This window comes from Tauraco erythrolophus, chromosome 11 (assembly GCF_009769465.1).
Source record: "Tauraco erythrolophus isolate bTauEry1 chromosome 11, bTauEry1.pri, whole genome shotgun sequence".
In the NCBI taxonomy this organism is placed as follows: Eukaryota; Metazoa; Chordata; class Aves; order Musophagiformes; family Musophagidae; genus Tauraco; species Tauraco erythrolophus.
This window is the reverse complement of record NC_141475.1, coordinates 17,703,275-17,723,747: the sequence shown is the minus strand read 5'-3', so window position 1 is coordinate 17,723,747 and position 20,473 is coordinate 17,703,275. Positions and strand designations below refer to the sequence as shown.

Here is a 20,473-nt window from a genome sequence, read left to right as displayed (position 1 = left end):
ATAAGTTCGTCTCTAGCCCAGGAGGTATGTGGACAGCCTTCTCAGCTGCATCTCTGTACATGGAGGAATGTTTTGACAGCTAAACATGGATCTTGTTGAGCTGTCAGTTCAGCTAACTCTCCCAAGTGTCTCTTACTTATTGAGCCATCAGGCTCTTCCTGACCTCCTCAAAGTCAGTCCCAGCCTCACACAAAAGACGGCACAGGGATACAGCTCGAGCGTGGCCTTCTGAGCAGGGCAAGGTTCTTCAAGCATTTGATGACTTGAACAACGCAGATCATTAGGTCTGTATATCAGAGCAGTGGCTGCACCCTCAGGCTGGTTGCAGCCTTAGAGGCTGTAGCTGGGGAAATTCAGATTCTCTTCCTTAGTGCACAGCCTGGTTTGGCTGCCAAGATCTTGGGGCTTTTTAAGAGGCTAATGGCAAAGCAGAGGGAAAGCAGTAGAATGGCTCTGAATCCAGGGAGTCACACATCCTCTTTTGGCTCCAGTGCCAAGCAGGGAATTTATTCTCCTTGCTCTTTATTCCTAACTTGATCTGGCTTGGAGACTGTAGGTACTTTTTGTACTATGCAGTACACAGTACTGCAGTACACAGTACAGTCCCCACAGCACAAGCACCTATGTTCATACCATCTGGAGAATCGTGACCACAAAGTAGTTTTCCATTTGGCTGGAAAACGTGCTTGTGACAGATGTGGGATCACGCACTAGATGCAGCAGGGGAAGCGGAGGTGGCAGCATGTGACATTTGGACCCCATATAACCCTTCCACATGGGAATCGAGTGAGACTGAGGGTGTAGTGCTCTGCTCTGGGTGCCCACCCTCCCTGATGCCCCAGCAAAAACGCACACACTATGTCTGGAAGCATCTGTCCAATCCCATAGTCTGAAACTGGTCGGTTTTGGTTAGCGTTGGGTAGTTCTTGTACAAGGGAGTTGATTCAGTAAAACCAGCTGATGCTGATACCTCTCATTTGCTCTTGCTTTCCTGCTTGCTCCCTTCTCTGAGGATGCTTAGTTCATCCTTCCATTTCATCCAGCTCCTTTGCCCATTAGTCTTCCCTAAGCCACTCTGTATCATGCAGTGGGTGCATACAGCCCTCTCTCCGTGGGCTCTTGCCAGCTCTGGAAGCCCTTTGCCAGGTTGCACTTTCTTCTCTCTCCTCTGCCTCGTCCCATCCTCTCCTCTGAAGCTGAGCTCTGTCTCAAATCCCATACTGCACACTGCCTTCTGACGGGTCTTGCTCTCTTCCTTCCAGCACTTGTCACTTGCTTTTGTAGTTCTACCTTTTTGAATTTGGAAAAGGCTAATTTGCTCTTTCCCCATGTTGCCAGAGCCCTTGTTCCAGGTCTGACCTTGACTTCTCTGCCTCTGTGACTTTTCCCCTCCAAGGGCCATCTCCTTCCCTCTCCGCAAGCAGCATCCACCACAGCCTTGCGTAGCACAGCCAACTAAGATCTTCACTCCTTTTCCAGCAGGTTGCAAGGAGAAGGTTGAGACCCTTTGAATATTGAACAGCTGTGATGAAACTTCCTGCAGCATTATTCCTGCTTCTTTGCCTCCCTGCCATGATTTGGCCACCAGGTGGGACATGCTGGGTCCTCAGGCTGTGGTTCTCTCTGAGGGAAAATCATTCTGCTCCTCTTGCTGCCCGTTTCTCAGCTCCCACTTCCCTCTGATTGTGGAAATTCCTGAGCAGGAACGGTATTTCAGGGGAGACTTGGAGCTTTTATCTGAGTAATACTTAACTGCCCTGGACTGTATTACAGGAGAATTATGGCTTTTTTGAAAAATTTCTACTGCTGTGAGCCAAATGAGAGATCGTTTTTGTAAGTACATTGGGTGAAATAAATGATAATCTAGATGACGGGCATTTACCCTGGCCTTCTTCCCCCAAGTGCAGTATAGAATTTGGCACTGCTTTGTTCTGAAAACATTATTTCTGATTATCCTGAGGTAATTGATAATGAAACATGTACAAGTCTCTTCTAAAGCAGCGGTGCTTAGACTATCAAGATGACATTCACTGGAGGCTGCAGCCCTTTACTCTCTCCTTCTTTTCTTGTATATTACTCCCTCTGCTCCTAACAGCGCTGTTTAATTTCACCACCTTTTTCCTTACTTCCAATGTGTCATATCCTCTGCCTGACAGTGCTCAGCATCACAGTAGCACCTGTAAGTACAGCTCATGCCTTGTGAGTGCGGGCTGCACCACAAGCTTGCTGCCAGGCACTTGCCCGGACTCTAATGTGGGCAAGTAGCGTTAGGACTGCCAGCAAACCACCTGCTTTTTGGTGGACGCTTCCATTTCACAAAAGGTGAGAGGGATCTTAAACTTTTTAATCACCAGTCGTTATGATCAACGTCTGGTAATTTTGTGAAGAGACCACTGTCCTAGCTTGGGCTGGAGATAACAGAGAGGCCAGGGCTTGCTGATGGAGGTGGTATGTGTGAGCTACTGTGAGCCTCAACACTGACAGACTGGGCGATTGCTTCTCAGGAATTAAATAACACTTCCTTGCAAATGGTACTTGGCATGATGTTAGATGGCTGAGCTGAGATTCAGGCAACTAAGAGATACCTGCAGAGGTCTTTTCATGAAGAGAATTAATTGTTTTAAATGCAGTAAAGCTTCAGTCTTAAAGGTGTATAAAGCAATTCAGCAACAAAACCATCCGTAGAGATGGTATAAAATACAGAGGTGCTATAGTTGAGGCAGAAATTAGAGGATAAACTCTGATCTTTACTGCTTATGTATTGTCTTGAGCTGTGTCAGTACCATTCTACTACTCTTCTATACAGTCTTTCACCAGAAGTCCTTGAGGTGTAAGCAAATGAGCTTACCCTCTGACTTTGAAGAGCAGCAATCCTCTGATTATTATTTGCAAATCCTCTTTTCTCTTGCATCGCTAGAAAAGGTGTCATTCTTGAAGCACGCCTCAGGTGAGGGGCAAGCACAGTGGATGGCCTGGGCAGAATCCAGATGTCTGGACTCTCTGTTAAGTTTCTGCCTCCTTTCCCCTGACTCAGTCACCTGAGAGACTGAAAGTCAAATGAAGGATCGTACTCAGCGCTTACACTCTCTGATGTATTTGAAGCTCCCCATCTGCTTTCCAAAGGAACTTGTACTCATTTTGTTAAAAGGGGTTGAGACCCTCCAGTAACCACTTGAACAAACACGGCCTGTGCAAAGCTAAAAGAAAAACAGCAAAGCGCTTGGGGGGAAAGCAGCTACATGAGGAAAAGAGAACGGGTGATTCTGGGATCAGAACATGAGTAAAATGGAGAAATCTTGCAGTCCTGAGATAAGGAAGAAATTTCTGAGTCCAGCAGGAATGTAATTTGCTTTTGCCACACTATTGTTTTCTCTAATATTCTTATCACTTTTATTCATACAACAAAACCACTGAGAGGCATGTTAGGAGACCAGTGTTTGTTTTGAAGATGTTATAATCTTAAAAGACAAAACGTAGGCACATGTGAATGGAAGGAGGCACAACTTTGCCTACCAAAGATAATTAATAATAGTCACAATTTGCACTGATTCAGCATCTTTCATTCAAGGATCTCAAAACATTTTGTAATCGCGAGTTCATTGAGACTCTCAAACTCTCTTGAGACAACCAAGCATTATGAACAGTGTTTATAACAGCAGGGTGCAGGATCAGACTGGTTAAGAATATTGCTGAGGATAAAACTCAGGAATCCTGCCCTCCAATGCTATGGATGCTGAACCAAGCACCCGCTCCAGTCTGTGACGCTTTTTTTACTGTAATTTATATGTATAATCTTTTAATGTTAAGCAAAATGTGTAGTCTTCATTTAAGTCACCGGTGTCCTGGGAAGTGTAATGGCCCATGTCACAGGTGACTAATAGTGAGACTACAGATAGTGGTTTAAACACATTTCGTTAACCATTTGTTTGCTGTTATAGTTTTCACATGAAAAAAGCTTAGATTGAAACCTGTCTTGGTGATGGAAAGTGATGTGATTATAAGTTTCTTTGTGTATTAAAACAGAAACCCAATTTGCATATTTTAAGTATCTTTTTTAGCATATTCAGGCATCTGGCAAGAAGGCTATATTTAAACTGTTAATACAGTATGAATGCAAGTTTCACATGCAAAATTAGTACCACTAAAATTGTGAGATTTATTTTTCTTTTGAAACAAATGATGCCCCAGCACTTCTGTTTTTGTTACCTGATAAGGCACTGCAGCTGGGACAGCCGATTTTTTCAATAGGCGACGAACCTGAACCGCAGGGCAGGTGGTGCTTATGGCACAAACACCCATCCAACCCCCAGCACCGCGTGGTGAATGGCGGTGAGCTCCCTCATTGCCGTGGTCCGCCGGAGAAGGCACTGCACCAGAGATGTATGTAAGCTCATTGTGCAGTGTCATTTTTCATCATCTGTGAAAATGGTTGAGCTCTGCGTTTATGAATTGCTTTGAAAGTGAAAAACTTCAGAACGGACAAAACTCAATTATTTCCTTGTGTTTTAGGGCTACTTCTGGAAGGATGGGTTTCGGAAGGAAGGTGCTTTTTTTTTTGGATCGTTTTATTGTGGCAGTGAATCATCTGGACTAGTTGTGTACTGTGTGAGCAAACACATTTCTTTTCATCAGTATGAATATCGGAGCATTCCCGTTTTTATTAGGTGTGCCCCCCTATAAGATGGTGATACAGCTCAGTTGGTGGGGACACTATGAACCCTGCTTTGGAGTGCCACTCGCTGTGACCAGAGTCCCTCACAGCTCTGTCTTTCAGTAGCGCTGCCTCGGATTTACACAAGGGAGCTCTGTACAGGTCTTGAGGCTCATCATCTCCCCAGGCAAGAAGCCCTAGATGACACTATGGACCCCAAGATGTATAGCCAAGATGACAGGAAGCAAATTCAAACCCATCTACAGCAAGTCCCTACACATCTTGAGATTAAGGCTTGGAGACTCATCTCATATGGATGCTTGTGGCTCCTACTCTGAAATGCAGATTTTGACCTGCTGATAGTAGTAAATATAATGCTTAATTAATTAATGTTTTGAAGGCAGCCCTGGAAATCAACGGTGTTATGACACAAAGAAGAGAATTCATAAGCAGCCTATGGGGTCTTTGCTGCTGGTGATGATACATGAGAGTAAGAAAGTGCTTGACTCTGAGCCCAGAGAGATGTGGACGGGAAAGCAGCTTAGAGCAGAATAAAGCCTTCAATCTTGAAACAAATAGATGAGTAAGCATAGGACCTCCTGATGTAATTTTGTGAAGCAGACCAAGCTCTTCCAGCCAAACACATGGGGCTAAAATGAAGCAATCTCTTTGTCCATATATTGGTATAATGGTCATGCCTCATTTTCCCTCTCAGTAGTACCATCCAGTTTGTGCCTTGAGTTCTAGCTTTTATTTAAAGTGCCTAAAATGTCTGTTACCAAAGTAAGTGAGGTTAATAGGAAAACAAAACAAAACACCCTGCTCCCCTTTTCATGTGAGATAAGCCTTGACAAGTGAAGTGTATTTGTGTAATGCTGGGGCCAAGAGGCCTCAGGCAAGATCAGGCACTGCTGCACTTGTTTCTGTATATACATTTAAGCAGCATTAAAATGTAGTATTTTATAGGTGTTCCTATTTGAAATACAGTTTAAATCTACTGTTTCCTGAGATAACATGTCAAATATTTATTACTTGGAGATCTGTGTCTACGTTTAGCCTGTACCCAGGGCTAAACAGTAGCCAGCTGTTCTATTACCCAGTGACCCCTCCCCACTCAAGAAGGGGAATCGGGAAAAGGAAGATGAGATAGAACCATGGATTGAGATAGAACTATTTAATAATAAAAATAAAATAAAATAAAATAAAATAAAATAAAATAAAATAAAATAAAATAAAATAAAATAAAATAAAATAAGAAACAATGATGATGATGATAATAATATAGAGAGAGACAGTGATGTACAGTGCAATTGCTCACCACCCCTTGAGTAATATCCGTCCCATTCCCAGCTAGTGATTCCAGAGCAGGGAAATCCTGAAACCACAATCTTGGAAGAGAGAGTAGGCCTCAGAAGCAGAATGATGGATGAGACCCTCCATGGACAGTGACCATTGAGAAAGAGAGGCTATCCTCAACAAACTTTCCAATTAGTAGTAAGCATGGCATGAACATGGTATGGAAAATCTATTTGCCAATTTAGGTGTCAATCACCCTGGCCATACTCCTCCCCAGGTGCTTGGACATCCAGGTTGTTACCAAAAACAAGCTGAAAAGTCCTTGATCACTATGGATGCCTGCATACCATGGCTGGCTACAAACTAAAAGAAGGTGTCTTACCAACTTTGTTCTCACCAATCGGGTGCTGCAGTCTGCTTCAAAATGCCCCTTACTTTAGAAATGTAGCTTTTCTGGACAGAAAATTGATTCTATGGTTCTATCCCAGTGAAACCAGGACAATCTGTTTGGTTTGATTTTTCTAATGAGAAATGGCTGAAGTTGCTCCATAAAAATCTAGCTCGTCTCCTGTTAACCCTGAATACATAAACAAACCACAGTGTCTGGCAGAAACAATGACTCTCCATAATAGAAGAGGAAGCAGTCATTTAACACAGTCATGCTCAGTGCAGAAGCAAGCAGCAGATAGCAGTGTTTACAGATTATCCAACTTTTATAACACCTGGCAAAAATAACCAGCCCTTCCACATTGAAAACGTTAGTGAGAACATGAAGAATAGCAAGAAAAGCTACTTAATCTGTTTACATGTAATAGAATACAAACAATCCAAGAACAAAACAGTCATGCTCATTTATTGCTGGGCTTGATGATTAATAAAACACTCTGTGTAGTCACTTACATCACAGAAGCTTTGAGAGCTTTGCAGGCACTGATTAATTAAGAGAGAAATATTGTTAAACACATTTTGCAGAGTAATTAGGGTGCATGTGCGGTGATCCTATTGAATTCAGTATCAATACACAGAGACCAAGATTTTGTTTTCATGACTATAAGCTAAAACCTGGGCTCCAGAGAGTCGAAACAGACGTTTGTATGAGCAGCCTGATTTTCAGAAGTCCTGGGAACTTCTCAACTATTTAATGATTTTGCATTCTGGCTCTATTGTCTTCCTTTTAAAGCTATCAGACAAGATACCTCCTCTTCCGCCTGTCTGCATCCCAGTTTCACAGTGTGTGAAAAAGATTTTTGGGCAAAATTGCAGGCTGTGAAGTTAAAACAGAGAAAAATATTTTTTTTTACTATTATTATTGCTCAGATTCAGTGTAACTTACTGTCACAAGAAATTGTTGAAACTAAGAGCTTAGCAGGATTAGAATAGGACTGGGAACGTGCATGGATAGCTAAGTGAGGATACAGTTACAATAATGAAGTTTAAAAATAAAGAAAAATATCCTCTGGAGCTTTGAAGTAGTTACAAAACTGTCCTATTTCAAAGCAAGCCAGTGTTTAACAAATGAGAGTGCTGCTGCCAGAACTGCCTGTTCTGGATTGCTGGTTTGCTGCGGGAAGTGGTGGTAGGACAGGTAGGCAGCGAAGGAACCAATGGCTTGTCCTGCTCCAGCATGTCCCACACGAGACCTCGCTCCTGCCTGCCCAAAGACTTGTGATTTCGGGCTGCTGGTATGGGCAGGAGGTCACTGGCTGTCGGTCAGTTGCTCCTCATGCAGGGCAGCTTCGTCAAATGATCTTGATGAATTATTCTCTGGCCAGAAGTAAACCCAGGAATGTGCATGTCACAGGGAATCTAGGCAGAATCATCTTTCCAGGAATCTATATGTACTCTGGCAGCTGTAATGTTTTGCTGGGAAAATAAATCAGGAATTAATTTTTTTTTTTTTCCAGTGCATCTCCTCTGTAAGAGAGATCAGTTGGCCTTAATTAGAAACTGAATTACAGCTGCAGGCAATCTTGATATTTCTTTGGGAGCTCAACTCATGAGAGATGTGGCACCATGCTGGATTTTTTTGGTCTGAAAGTTTGGGATTGTTTGGACAGTCAATAACTTAAATGAAAAAGTATGGTCTTTGTCAGGCCATTGAATAAAAAACGTGCTGCGATGTTATTTAACTGTTTATTTAACTGATGATCAGTTTTGGTGAGTGAAGTGAAAGGAAAGTGCTAACTTTATGCAGATGAGCAAGAAAAAAAATGAAAGGGAAAGTAAGTATCAGTGAAAGATGTTTCTGGCTGCCTTTCAATTCCAAATTGAGCTAATTCTACCTTCTGAAAAGAAGATAATTTCCACGTTTCTGTAATTGGGAACACATAATTGAAGTTATTTTCTCTCAGAGAGAAGAAGCTTCTTCTACAGCATTTGCAAATGGACAAGAAAAACGACCACATGCAGTGCACCCTGAATGATGGTGCATTCATCACAGCATCATCTTCAGATGTCTTTGCAGATTTTGCACTGTGGTTTTTACCTGTTTGGATAAAAATTTATGTGTGGATGGGGAAGATTCATGTTGGTGACTGCACCGCACTGACTGCAGAGCTCCCTTTTCTGGTCAGCCTTTACATCAGAGACAACTGATTACCAGTGAGGTCTGGAGTAGCAGAGAAGTGCTGAAACAAGTATCAACTTGGTGTACCAAAACAATTGTGCAGTGATTCCACACGACTGCTTCTTTTGACCTGGCTTTTTAGGAACTGAACTTTAATGAGGAAGATGAGCCAGATGTTGTTGCAGCACTTTGAGAGTAGCACAAGCGATTAACTCACTTCCTTTCATTTGTAGCACGAAGATATTTTCTGCCACAGGGTTTAACCCTGGGAATGCTGGCATTTTCCTAGACATCCCATTAACTAAGCATACAGGACAGTTTATTCATGAATGCATTTGTATCTGCATATGTGATGGCAATCGTCATGCTCTTCCCAGAGGTTGCTTGGTATTTGATGACAGTAGCAAGAGTTGGATTCAGGTACTCCTGCTCCTAAGCCATGGTCCCTCCTGCTGGCTTTTTGCTGACCAAGGCTCTTTTCCATTTTCATGGGTCAGTTTATCATCCTTGATGTTGCTGGGAAGAGACAGTGTGATGCTCAGAGGATTTGGGAGGCTGTGTTACAATTTGGCCTCAGCTTTGACCTGTCTGTAGCTCAGAAATATATATTTGTGCACATTGAGGCATCGTGGAGAAAAGAGAATGAATGAAGATAACTGTGGTAGATCAGACAGAAAATTGGATTTCTAGACAGCCTTGATCATTGTACAGATCAGGAGAAAATAGAGGAAGTTTAATAAACAACTACATCACAACTCTGTTTTGTAAGGAAAACCAGAGTTATATTTTTACCCTGACCTAACAAAGGAGGAGGAAGGAAACTATTTTGCTGAAACAAGCATTTTAGATTGGACTAAGGATACACTTTTTTCTCTATGTTTGTGTGCGTGCATGTCCCAGCAAACTCAACAGCATGTTCATATGCATGAAATGCATTTTCCTGGAGGCACATAGTCAGCATGTGCCATGCGAAGAGGAAAAAGATGTGCCTAGTGCTGCTTAAATGTTGGTTAAAAAGGCATAGCATTTTAGTCAAAATAAGCTAAAGTGCCTCATAACATTGTGGTTGGTATTTGTTATTTTTGCTGACATTGGGTACTGGATAAGAAATCTGCCTGGTTTGGAAAAGTGCGATGTAGATAAAATACGAGAGCAGCCTATTTGTTGTGTGCGCAAGGCAATGTGGGCTCCAAAACCAGAGAAAGTCAGAGCTGAACATCTGCAGATTTCGGTCTTTTGTTTTAAATGGCACAGCCCAAGCCCTTACTGAAGCGAGCATGAGCAGGCCCCCTTGACTGGGAGGTGTGGGAAGCCAGCGTGGAAGAGAGAGAGGCTTAATGCACCTCCTGCCCAGGGTGTCCTGCTGAAGCCTGGCAGGTGATGGCCTGCAGATGCTGTGGCTTTGGGTTGAAGAGTGGCCGGTGTAGGTCTGCAAGGCTGAGTCTGGCCCCGCCGGGCTGTATGTGAAGCTGAAGACGTGGGGCTCACAGCAGCTTGGCTGCAGGTTCTGTCTTGACCTTAGAGCCCACGTGTGATGATGAGCAAATTGCTTCAGCTCCGTGCATCTTGCTTCCCTTTTCTGTGAACAGACAGCAGCTCCTGCCTTCTGGTTTGGTCCATTTATATTATAAGGCCCGAGGGTAAAAGCAGCGTTTCAGATTATGTGTGGACAGAGCCCAGCAGAAAGGCTGGAGCACGACACTTCCATGCATTCATGCTGCACTGGTGTTTGCTAAGGAAATACAGGGATGGGGGCTATCATCAGCTTCATGTTGTGCTGTCTTCTCTGTGTAAAGTCTGGGGAAGGAGTCTCAGTCGATGGGGTGGCAGTGGTCATTCCTTTCTGCATGGAAACTGAAATAGGTACAATAGATGGAATAATATTTTAAGAGGCTGAGTTGCCAGGTTGATTTCTCTAGCTAATAAATCCTTGGCTGCACTTGCTGTGTTAAAATATATGTTCAGGCAAGATTCATGATGAGCTCTTAGGAACAAGAGAGCAAAGGGAAAAAATAGATTGTTCCAAGATTAAATGCTTTATGTTTGGCACCTTTAATTGGCTTATTAATAAACCTTTTTTTTTTTAGGGTTATGCTGTTTATTATTTCTAATGAAATAGTTGTCAACTAGCCTTCTAAAAACAGCCACAAAGCACTGGCCAAGGGCATCTGAGTGTGCTGGGTCAAGTAGCTGGCTCTGAAACTCCTAGTCATATGAGTGGCCTTATCCCCACTAAAATGTTATATCCCACAGAAATGACATGTACACGACTTAGAAAGCAAACGCAAGTCCTGTGCATCATACAGGCCTGTCTCCACGTACGAAAAAATAAGTTGTGGTAACCCAAACACATCAGCACGATTACGTTTGTACAATAGAGTTTACTGAGCTGTATGTGGACATTCAGGATTTCCAGATGTTCAACAGCTTCCTCAGAACAACCACTAGGCATCTAGAAATCCTGGACAAATGCACAAAATCCTTGAATATTGCTCAGAAAAAAATCTCTGAGCAGAAAAAGAAAACATCTCTGGGAAAACCTGACTGTATGGAAGGTCCAATCTGTATTCTTAGTCAGGGAGGCTGAACCTACAGCAAATAGACCTTGCTCAGCCCTCCACGGAAATTCATCCAGCCTGGGGCTTATTCCAGGTGCCCTTTCTTCCAGGAGACCGTGCCACCCATCTCCCTTGTGCACTGCTGCTACTCTGAGAGCAAGTGGCGGACAGGCAGCGGGTGCCACTGCCGAACGTGGTGTGCATGGCAAATCCAGCGCTGCCAGGGAGCGCAGTCGTGCTGCTGCGCTCATGGGTGCAGCACCTGTGAGATACATCAGGTCAACGGGCGAGGCAGGTGATGGCTTACAGCATAGCACAGGCCCTAGAAAAATAAATATGACAAGGTCAGGAACATGCAAGTATTTGGTTTCTGGGAGTGGATGATTGAAGTATTATAGCTAAGCACTGTTCTGAGACCTTCTCTGCATTGATTGATGTCTCATTTGAAATCTCCTTCTCGCCTGAAAGAAAAAAGCGTGAAACCATTTAGTTAATTCTCTTGCAGTGCTTTAAAGCTGCTGTTCTCTCTTGAACATGCCTGGCTCAATAAAAATTCATCATGTCAGATGTAGTCTCTATAAGCCAGATAGAAGTGGCCAGTGTATTTTTTCTCCAGTGATTTTACCTTTTCTTCTCATTTAAGTAGGTATGGAGTATGGAGAAATACCAGACTAAGGCTTAGAAGTTTCATATCTAAGGTCCAATCCTTGATGAAGGGAGCAATTAATCTATGAAATCATTTGCTTTGCTGGAATGCTGCATTTCATAAATAAGTTAGGTTTTGCATGCATGTCTTTCAAGAAAACAGTGCACATAAGGAAAGCTGATGTCGGCATTTTTGAATCCTGAAATGACCGAGTTTCTTATTATGGACACCAAACTTAGCTTCTTCTAAGAAACTTCTAAGCATGAGACTATTTCTGTGCTTCTCAAAATATGCCCGTGCTTCTGCTGTTTTCCAGGGAGAAGACTCGCTGAGACAGACTGCAAATACTGTATGCCAGCTGTTGGCATACGAAGGCCAAGAGGTCTCCGTTTCTAAGCACATATTAAAACCTTTTTATCCCTAGCACTAAAAATCTGTGGACCAGCTCCTGCTCTCACTAATGTTAACAGCAGGATTTGTGTCAAGACAAACAAGAAAAGAACATAACTAGCAGCTCGGGATTATCTGTCTTTGTCCATATACTCCACCACTGTAGGAATGATTGTTCTAGCATCTTTTATATTGCGTTGTTAAGTGATGGAAGCTTTTGCCAAATCCAAACTGAAATGCTTCCAAAGCCTTTTTCAGTGTTGGAAAATGTTTGTATCAAGTTATCCCTGGAATAATTTTCTCCTTTATTTGTTATTATGTGCTACCCAGTAGACACCTAATTATGAGGCACAGAATGCTTCTCATTCTAGGAGGATATATAGCACTTCACTGGTTGTTTTTAGGAGTCCGTTTTCATTACATTAAGTGAGATGTTTACTTGCATGAATCCCTTGCGTTTTAAAAAAAGCAAAAATAAGACAAAGAATGAAGTTCAACACTGAACAGCCAGTAGACCCTCGTAATGTGAGCGAATGCTTTTATGCCACATCACAGACTGTCCTTTTTTTTTTTCAGAGTGGGTATCCAAGCTCTGGACCCGCATCAAGCACTCCTGCCTTCAGGCCTGAGGATGAGCTGGAACATCTGACAAAGAAAATGCTGTATGACATGGAGAATCCTCCCTCTGATGACTACTTTGGTGAGCAGTGCCATGTCACAAGTGTCCATAGCCCTTTTCTGTCTTTACCAGGTTTGGTAACAGGGCGGTCAGACAGCTGCACTGTTAATGTAGTGACATTCGTATTGATGGATTTGCTTTCCATGCTTGAGCTGGAAGTGTAATCATCCATAGGAATTCCTCTGTAATTTCAGCATAAATCTCATGCTCACTTGCTGTATGTTTATAGTCTTTCTGGTGATAAAGTTGAATTTTTAAGTGTCTGGTTCATTTTCACACCATCTGTTCCCAGCTTCGAGGCTACCAGGCTGAATTCAGGTGCGATGCACTGTCTTGCCCACCTGCCCCATCCCTTCTCATTGCAGCTGCAAAAAACCTAGCACTGTAAACGCGTTCTGCTCCCAAGGCATAGATTTTCATTTTCTGTATGCTGGCATGGGTTGAAAGGAAATCCACTTTGAGTCAATCAGGTTGGGTTTATGTGGGGACCTGTTAGCCCAGAACTGGGTCCAACAAGTACGAGGAAGACAAATCAACCATGTCATCTTCCTTGCCTGGAAAAAGATAAGCGGCTGATTTCCTTGTAAGTGGTATAGAACAGAATTATCTCAAGCATCCACAGGTGCAGAATCTTTATCTTGCCTTTATATAAAAGACAGGTGATATGACCTTTGAACTCTGCGTTAAAGCCAAGAGCCTTGGGCGCATTTGATGCATCTGGTGTGTACGCCTAGTTTCTTTCAGGCTTGGGTGATAGTGTTGTTAAGAAACAAACTGCTGTAGTCGAACCAACTGAAGACTGGAGATACCCAGAGTGCATTTTCTGTGCTGCTGCATTTGACTTCGTCTCTGCCCGTATCCATTTGTGTCCACTCTTTGATGTTTTAAAAGCGAAGCAACAACCAAACAAACATAACATGTATTTAGCCATTAGCGTGGGCGGGCAAGAGGGCGAAACTTTTTTCCCACTCCCTTCAGGCAAATGGCTGAAGCCCTGAAGCATGAGATTTGATTACAGTCATTTTCTTAGTGCAGAGCTGTGAGTGGCAGGAGCTGGCTGATGGACCAAAGCCCACCTAGTTCTCCTCATAGCCCAAAAAGGTAGGCAGGTGAACAAAGAACTTGGAGATTCACAGGCTCCAAGGTCAGAAAGGACCTTGCCATTATACTGCCTAATGTCCTACTCACATTTTTTCCCAGAAACATGATTGAATCATGAGTTTAAAAAAAAAAATCTAATCTTATCTTAAAGACTTCAAGCAATGGTGAGTCAACCACCTACCCCGATAAGCTGTTCTAGTGATTAATTTTCCTCACATCTCAGAAATTGCTTCCTGAAGTGGAGCTTTAGTTTTGTTTAGCACTTGTATTTGTGAAGCAGAAATGCTCGGGTTTTGCAGACTAATACTGTATAACTAAGATGGCTCTGCTCTGTTTGAGAGTGTAGTACGTCAAAAGTTTTTTCATCCAAAAGAGATGCATAGCTCAAAGGGTTGGAACATAAAGTCTCTGAACGTTAGGTCATCAATTTGGCTATCAGATGGGAGGTCAGATCAATGCCATGCCAATAGCTCTTAATTCAGCAGGAGACAAGAAAATGGAAAGGAGGCTCCAGAGCATTCAGAAATTTTGTCAGTGTTGTTTATAAGTGGTGGCATGATCAAAGATGAAATAATCATGCATGATGAAACCTGGAACATAAAAACCAACCAACCACCTTAGTCCTACCTCAGGCAAGTGATGTTTATTTACAAGCTGCACCTGATTGATCTTCTAATTGCACTGAGTCTATGCCACTGAAGGTCATCTCTGAAGCGATGTCCAGCTTTGGCATTCTTGATGTGCAGAGGAACTGTGTGTCGGGCTGAACTCTTCCTCAGCTCGCTAAGCATGCTGTGCCCATGCAGCCATTTGGGAGACACAGCCACAACTAATTATGTACCTACCAAGAAAAACATAAACCAAAGCCAGCAGTTCTGGAGCACAACTGCTTTTTATGTTTGGATAAAATCAAAGAGATGGGCTGCCCTCATCTGCCTAGGTTTATTCCAGCCTGAGCTACTCCCAGGGGAAGATGGTCTCTGGAGTTGCAGTGGATGATGCTTTTTGATACAGCAGTGCAGGCCAGGGGTTTGGTGATAATTCTGGCTATGTCAGGACTAAATACCCATCTGCTTGAGCTGTCAGCCAGTGCCTTTCAGTAACTTCATGCTCATGTGGAAAGAACAAATTAAGTGTAGGAGGAAAAAAAGAATCTTTCAACTTTGGTTAACTGTCTCAACCAATATCTCTGCCTTTGTTCTTTATTTGTTTAGAATGGTAGCGTGGATTTTACAAGATTCATATGGCACATTGATCAAATAATCAGAAAAAGGACAAATGGGCAAAGACATTGACTCTGATTTGCATTAAATATCTTCTGCCTGAGGTCTAAATGCCATGGTAATTGTAGCATACCAGATAGCTGTCAGCTAATCACTTTTATTAGTTTGAATTTAGAAAACTGGATTTCAGCGTATTAAAAGTTGGTTAAGAGCAGATAGGTTTTGAATTGAGGAATCTAATTAACCTTGCTAGAAAGCTGCAAGGCGTTATATTAAGTCATGAAAATAATTTGTTCGAATAATTACATTTGAACTGTCAGGCTGGAGAAAGGTCATTTTACTTGGCCTGTCAGCACTCTGGGATCTTTTCTGTAACCATCTTCCTTCTGCAATTTCACTTGCCGTATCTCTGGTTTTTGATCAAGCCATCTTGATTCTGAAGTCAGCATGAGCAGAGTGGAGGTTCCTGGGGAGGGAAAAGGAGTAGGAGCCACCGAAGTTGTCTCTTTGCCCTGGAAATGCTGGCTGGTGCTGCTGGCAGACCAAATGAGGTGAGTTAAGGAGCAGGACAGCCAGCACTTCCATCAGATCTGTGCTCACTACACCTCTCTGCAGCTTCCCTGAGTGGAAGTTACTGAAGGTGATTTTGGAGTCGATGAAACTGTTCTAGGCAGTGATCACTCATGCGAGCACATATGTGTTCCCAGGGAGCCCGAGTGCATGGTAGGAGCCAGAGGCAGCATGCTGGAGACATTTCGGAGCAGCAAGATCATAGTTTGCAGCTGTTTTCTGCATAGACTTACCACAGCAGCACGGTCCAGTCACTGGGAAATCCTCTAGCTGCCATGGGCAAGGCAGTGCTTAAGCATGGGAATACCATCACATAATTATTAAATAAATAATACTTTTAAAAACCCTGAATTTTTAGGAGTTAAACATGCATACTGGGTATTCTTCCTAACTTAGTTTTGTTGAAAGGGCATACTGCCATACTAAGTCTAAGCACCCAGATGTTTGGTGTATGTCCCCTCCTACCCTCCTGCAGGTTATGGAGTGGCTTCTCCTGAGAAGTCCTTGGCAGATCAGCAAATTGAAATCTCTTAAGTCTAAGCTACTCTTCCTTCTTTACTGCTGACTCAGTTGCTGATCTGTGGTAGTTGGCTGTCTTTAATCAAATCCCTTTTTTATTAGAAAGGATTCCCAAATGTGTTGTGCACTGTGCAGTAGGGATGGTTTCTCTCTGTCACAGCCCTCCCCGTTGATAAATGTGGTATTGTTGATAGGCATGTCTGATTTGTTGAAAAAAAAAAAATATACTTTGTGGAGTGGAAATTGAGTAAAGTTGGGGGAGGAGAAATGGATATTTACAGGAGATTAGGATGAAACTATCAAAATTGTTTGTTGGCCACCATGGGAAATTAAAGCCTTTGGTTTTGTATTTAAAAAAAAATACACACACACAAAGGTCATAACTGTTCTAGACCACTGTTTCAAGTCTCATAGAAAGAAATTACTTCTGGCAGCTTATCGGTCTCTATCACCGTGCAGACAGTGCTGATTAAGACTGGAAAAGTGCCATCGGGGCCCCTCATCTCCTGTTGCCTTCTGGACTATGTCCCAGCTGAGTCACTCCCCACAGCAGAGGAGTTTCCCTGACTGGTGGGAAAAAACTTTCGCGAGTATTTTACCGTAAGCGCTCAGAGCTACCAAAGGAACCACCAGTTTTATGTATTTGATAACATAGCAGTCTCTTTTTGTAGTTCCAGTGTGCCGTAGGGATGCACATGAGGAGAAGAGAGGTATTAAGATAATCCTGTTGGAAGCACTCAGTTCATGCAAAAAAGGGACCTTGATTTGTCTCAGAGCTGATGATTCCAAGCTGTGTAGTGTTGTGGACACGCTGGAGGGAAGGGATGTCATCCAGAGGGACCTTGACAGGCTGGAGATGTGGGCCTGTGAGAACCTCATGAAGTGCAACAAGGCCAAGTGCAAAGTCCTGCACATGGGTCGGGGCAAGCACAAGCACAAGTACAGGCTGGGCGGAGAATGGATTGAGAGCAGCCCTGAGGAGAAGGGCCTGGGAGTGCTGGTGGATGAGAAGCTCAACATGAGCTGGCAATGTGTGCTGGCATCCCAGAAAACCAACCGTGTCCTGGGCTGCATCAAAAGAAGCGTGGCCAGCAGGTCGAGGGAGGTGATTCTGCCCCTCTACTCTGCTCTTGTGAGACCCCACCTGGAATACTGCGTTCAGCTCTGGAGTCCCCAACACAAGAAGGACATGGAGCTACTGGAGTGAGTCCAGAGGAGGGCCACGAAGATGATCCGAGGGCTGAAGCACCTCTGCTATGAAGACACGCTGAGAGAGTTGGGGCTGTTCAGCCTGGAGAAGAGATGGCTCCGGGGTGATCTTATTGCTTTCCAGTACTTAAAAGGGGCCTACAGGAAAGCTCGAGAGGGACTTTTTACAATGGCGTGTAGTCATAGGACAAGGGGCAATGGCTTTAAACTGAAAGAGGGCAGATTTAGATTGGATATGAGGAAGAAATTCTTCACTCTGAGGGTGGTGAGGCACTGGAACAGGTTGCCCAGAGAAGTTTTGGATGCCCCATTCCTGGAAGAGTTCAAGGCCAGGTTGGATGAGGCTTTGGGCAACCTGGTGTAGTGGAAGGTGTCCCTGCCCATGGCAGGGGGTTTGGAACTAGATGATCTTTGAAGTCCCTTCCAACCCTAACCATTCTATGATTCTATGATTCAGGATATGTAGTTTTCTTATGTGTATTTGCCGTGTGCAGAGTTAGGCTGAGGAGCAAGGCTAACAAACAGGATGCTTGACTTCCTTTTCTGCTTCTCATCCTGACCTCTTGTGAGACCTGTGGCAGATCATTTTACTTTTTCAAACTCTCTTTTTTCCTCTTCACCCTATTTGCAGGGCACTTAATCTGCATAGTCCTTCAGACAGAGCTGATTAACAACAGCAGTTGTATGAGTGCCCCCCATGGAGAAGCCTTCATCTCCAGCGGTTCTTTGAGATGCTGTGTCACAGTTATGTCTAAAGAACAATAAGTGGCACCAGTATGAAATCTGCCAAGGCTCTGTCAACCTTTCTACTTACTGGCTTTGCGTCTCCGTTAAGCTTCTATTCATAAGCTAAAAATCCGTCATTAGGACCAGAGACCTGATGTCCAAATGGTGTCGAAGGGAGTGAGCGTGGTAGAGTCATAGAAGCTTCACATGAAGAGACACACTAGGTTGTCCAGGTAGAGCTTCCTTCAGTTCATGGTGTCTTTGTTTCCTTTGACATGGTTCTGTGCGCTGAACAGTTCTAGTGTCTCTAAACTGAACATGTTCTGCGTTGTATTTCAGTCTTTTTCAGGTATTTCTGTAGCCTCTAAGAAGCTCAGGTAGCCTCTTAGTTCCATCTGAATTACCATCAGAAAAAGAAAATGGAAGTTGTCATATCTTGCCTGTATTCCTAGGTCTCTTCTGAAATGGTTATTATTAAAAGATGCATATTATTTTTCCAAAAGCATAATTACATCGTAATTTTGCCATGTAATGCGATATGTCATCATGTGTTTTGTTTAAAGGCAGGGTTTCTGGTGCAAGATAGCATACATCTTCATCTGAACATCGTCTGGGTCAGAAAATAGTAGGTTAGGTTTTCAACGACCGATGACCCAACAGTCATTTTCTGTTATGTAACCGCTCACAAAAGCAGGAAGAATATAATGGGGACCCTTTTCTCTATTGTAGTTCAAGTCATTATTTCTTATGTTCGAGCCATATTCCAGCATTTGCGCACGGCCTCTAAGGCTGGAGCAGCCTCCACTCAGGGAGGTCATGGCGCGGTACGATCAACATCCAGCTGCCCTCTTGTGGCCTGCCGCAAGGGGAGTCACCCTCCCTCTGCTCCCCAGGGGCTTTAATTACCCTGGTAAATGGCTTTCAGAGCCTGTTTTCTCTGTCTCACTTCTGTCAATGCTTGCCACCCCGTCTAGCTCTCTCCCGGGGAGTCCTGCGGCTGCCGGCATCCTTGCACAGCAAGTGCAGGTAGAGCTCGGAGAGCAAATTTATAAGGATAGTCTCAACGCAACTTACGGGTGAATTTTGGCCCACAGCTCCAAAGTGGGAAGAGGAAAAGAGGAGATCAGCAAGTAAAATATACCATGTCTACATGCATTCATCTCCAGCCTTGTGAAAGACAAGAGAAAATGACAGAGACGAAGAGGCTGTGAGCTGGTTTAAGTTGCCTTTCAGTGTTTGAAAGGCTGTGTGAAATGGATGCAAAAGTTTGATTCTTCCTTCTATTGGTGTGATCCACATCCTACTCTGTGGTAATTGTGGGAAAGATGTTTTGTGAAGCTAATCACCTAGATCTTTTTATGCCAAGGATCTTAGTCTTACAAAGTCTTGAGTACATGTCTCTTAATGAAGATCAAGCAGACGTAGCAGTCAGGAATGAGGGAAGGTTGCACTCCTGTAAGCCCTGAGCACCTGGTACCCGCATGTGCCAGAAGGCAGGAGACTCACGTTCCTTCTTTCCTCTTCTTATCTCACAAGAGTGGATGAGACTTTGCATCATGAGTGTTTCTGAAGTGTAGTCTCTTCAGAGACCAGCACTGCTTCACAGATGTGGTCTAAATCTTGCATCAAAAACCAAAATTACCCTTTGTTACTGCAGGTGATAAAATGCCAGCTGGAACAGGTAGCAAACAGCATGACTTCCTTGGTGTTTTTAAGTCCCTGGTTTAGCTCGAATTGCTGGCAGTCGACCTAGACATACTTTTACTTTTAAACAGAACTAATTTGATGCAGAAGTCATTTAATGGAGAATATGTGCAGAATACCAAGATAGCATTTTAGCAAAGGGATTTCTGTGATCACCTGTGTGCTATGAAAGAAAGCAGGTTTCAGGCCATGAGTGGAATTAGGTTTGTCCCAACAGTCAGTAAATGAAAGCTGATAATTTCCTGCTGTCTTCTAACAGGAGTGAAATGTGATAATCAAATATCAGGTATGTGTCTTTCTGAAGCACAGCTCTATTCTACAGGATTCTTCAGCATGTTTAAAAATTAACATATCCATAGAAAAAAAAATAATCGTGAGGGTGGTAGATACTTCTTAAGTTGTGATAGGGCCCTTAATGTGCCAGAAACTGTAGAAATGGATAGCAAAGCTCAGTCTCTTTCTGAAAAGACTTTGGACAATGATGAGGCTACTAGCCAAATCCTTCAAAATTAATAGTCCTACATGAAAACAAAGTAAGTCTTTCTGCTTTTATTTGAGAAGCAGTTCAAAGAGAATCCAGCTTGTTCATGATAAGCCTATGTGCCCAAAGTAAACTCTGTATGGACTGAAATGGC

General features: G+C 43.3%; 1 protein-coding gene across 1 annotated transcript in view; it reads left to right on the top strand.

Moving 5' to 3' along the window:
* LPP (LIM domain containing preferred translocation partner in lipoma) overlaps nucleotides 1–20,473 on the top strand; it is a 348,054-nt gene that overhangs the window by 259,630 nt on the left and 67,951 nt on the right. The window contains exon 9 of the mRNA XM_086618391.1: nucleotides 12,684–12,807. Within this exon, the coding sequence (XP_086474517.1) occupies nucleotides 12,684–12,807 (124 nt within the window). The remainder of the gene's footprint in view (nucleotides 1–12,683; nucleotides 12,808–20,473) is intronic.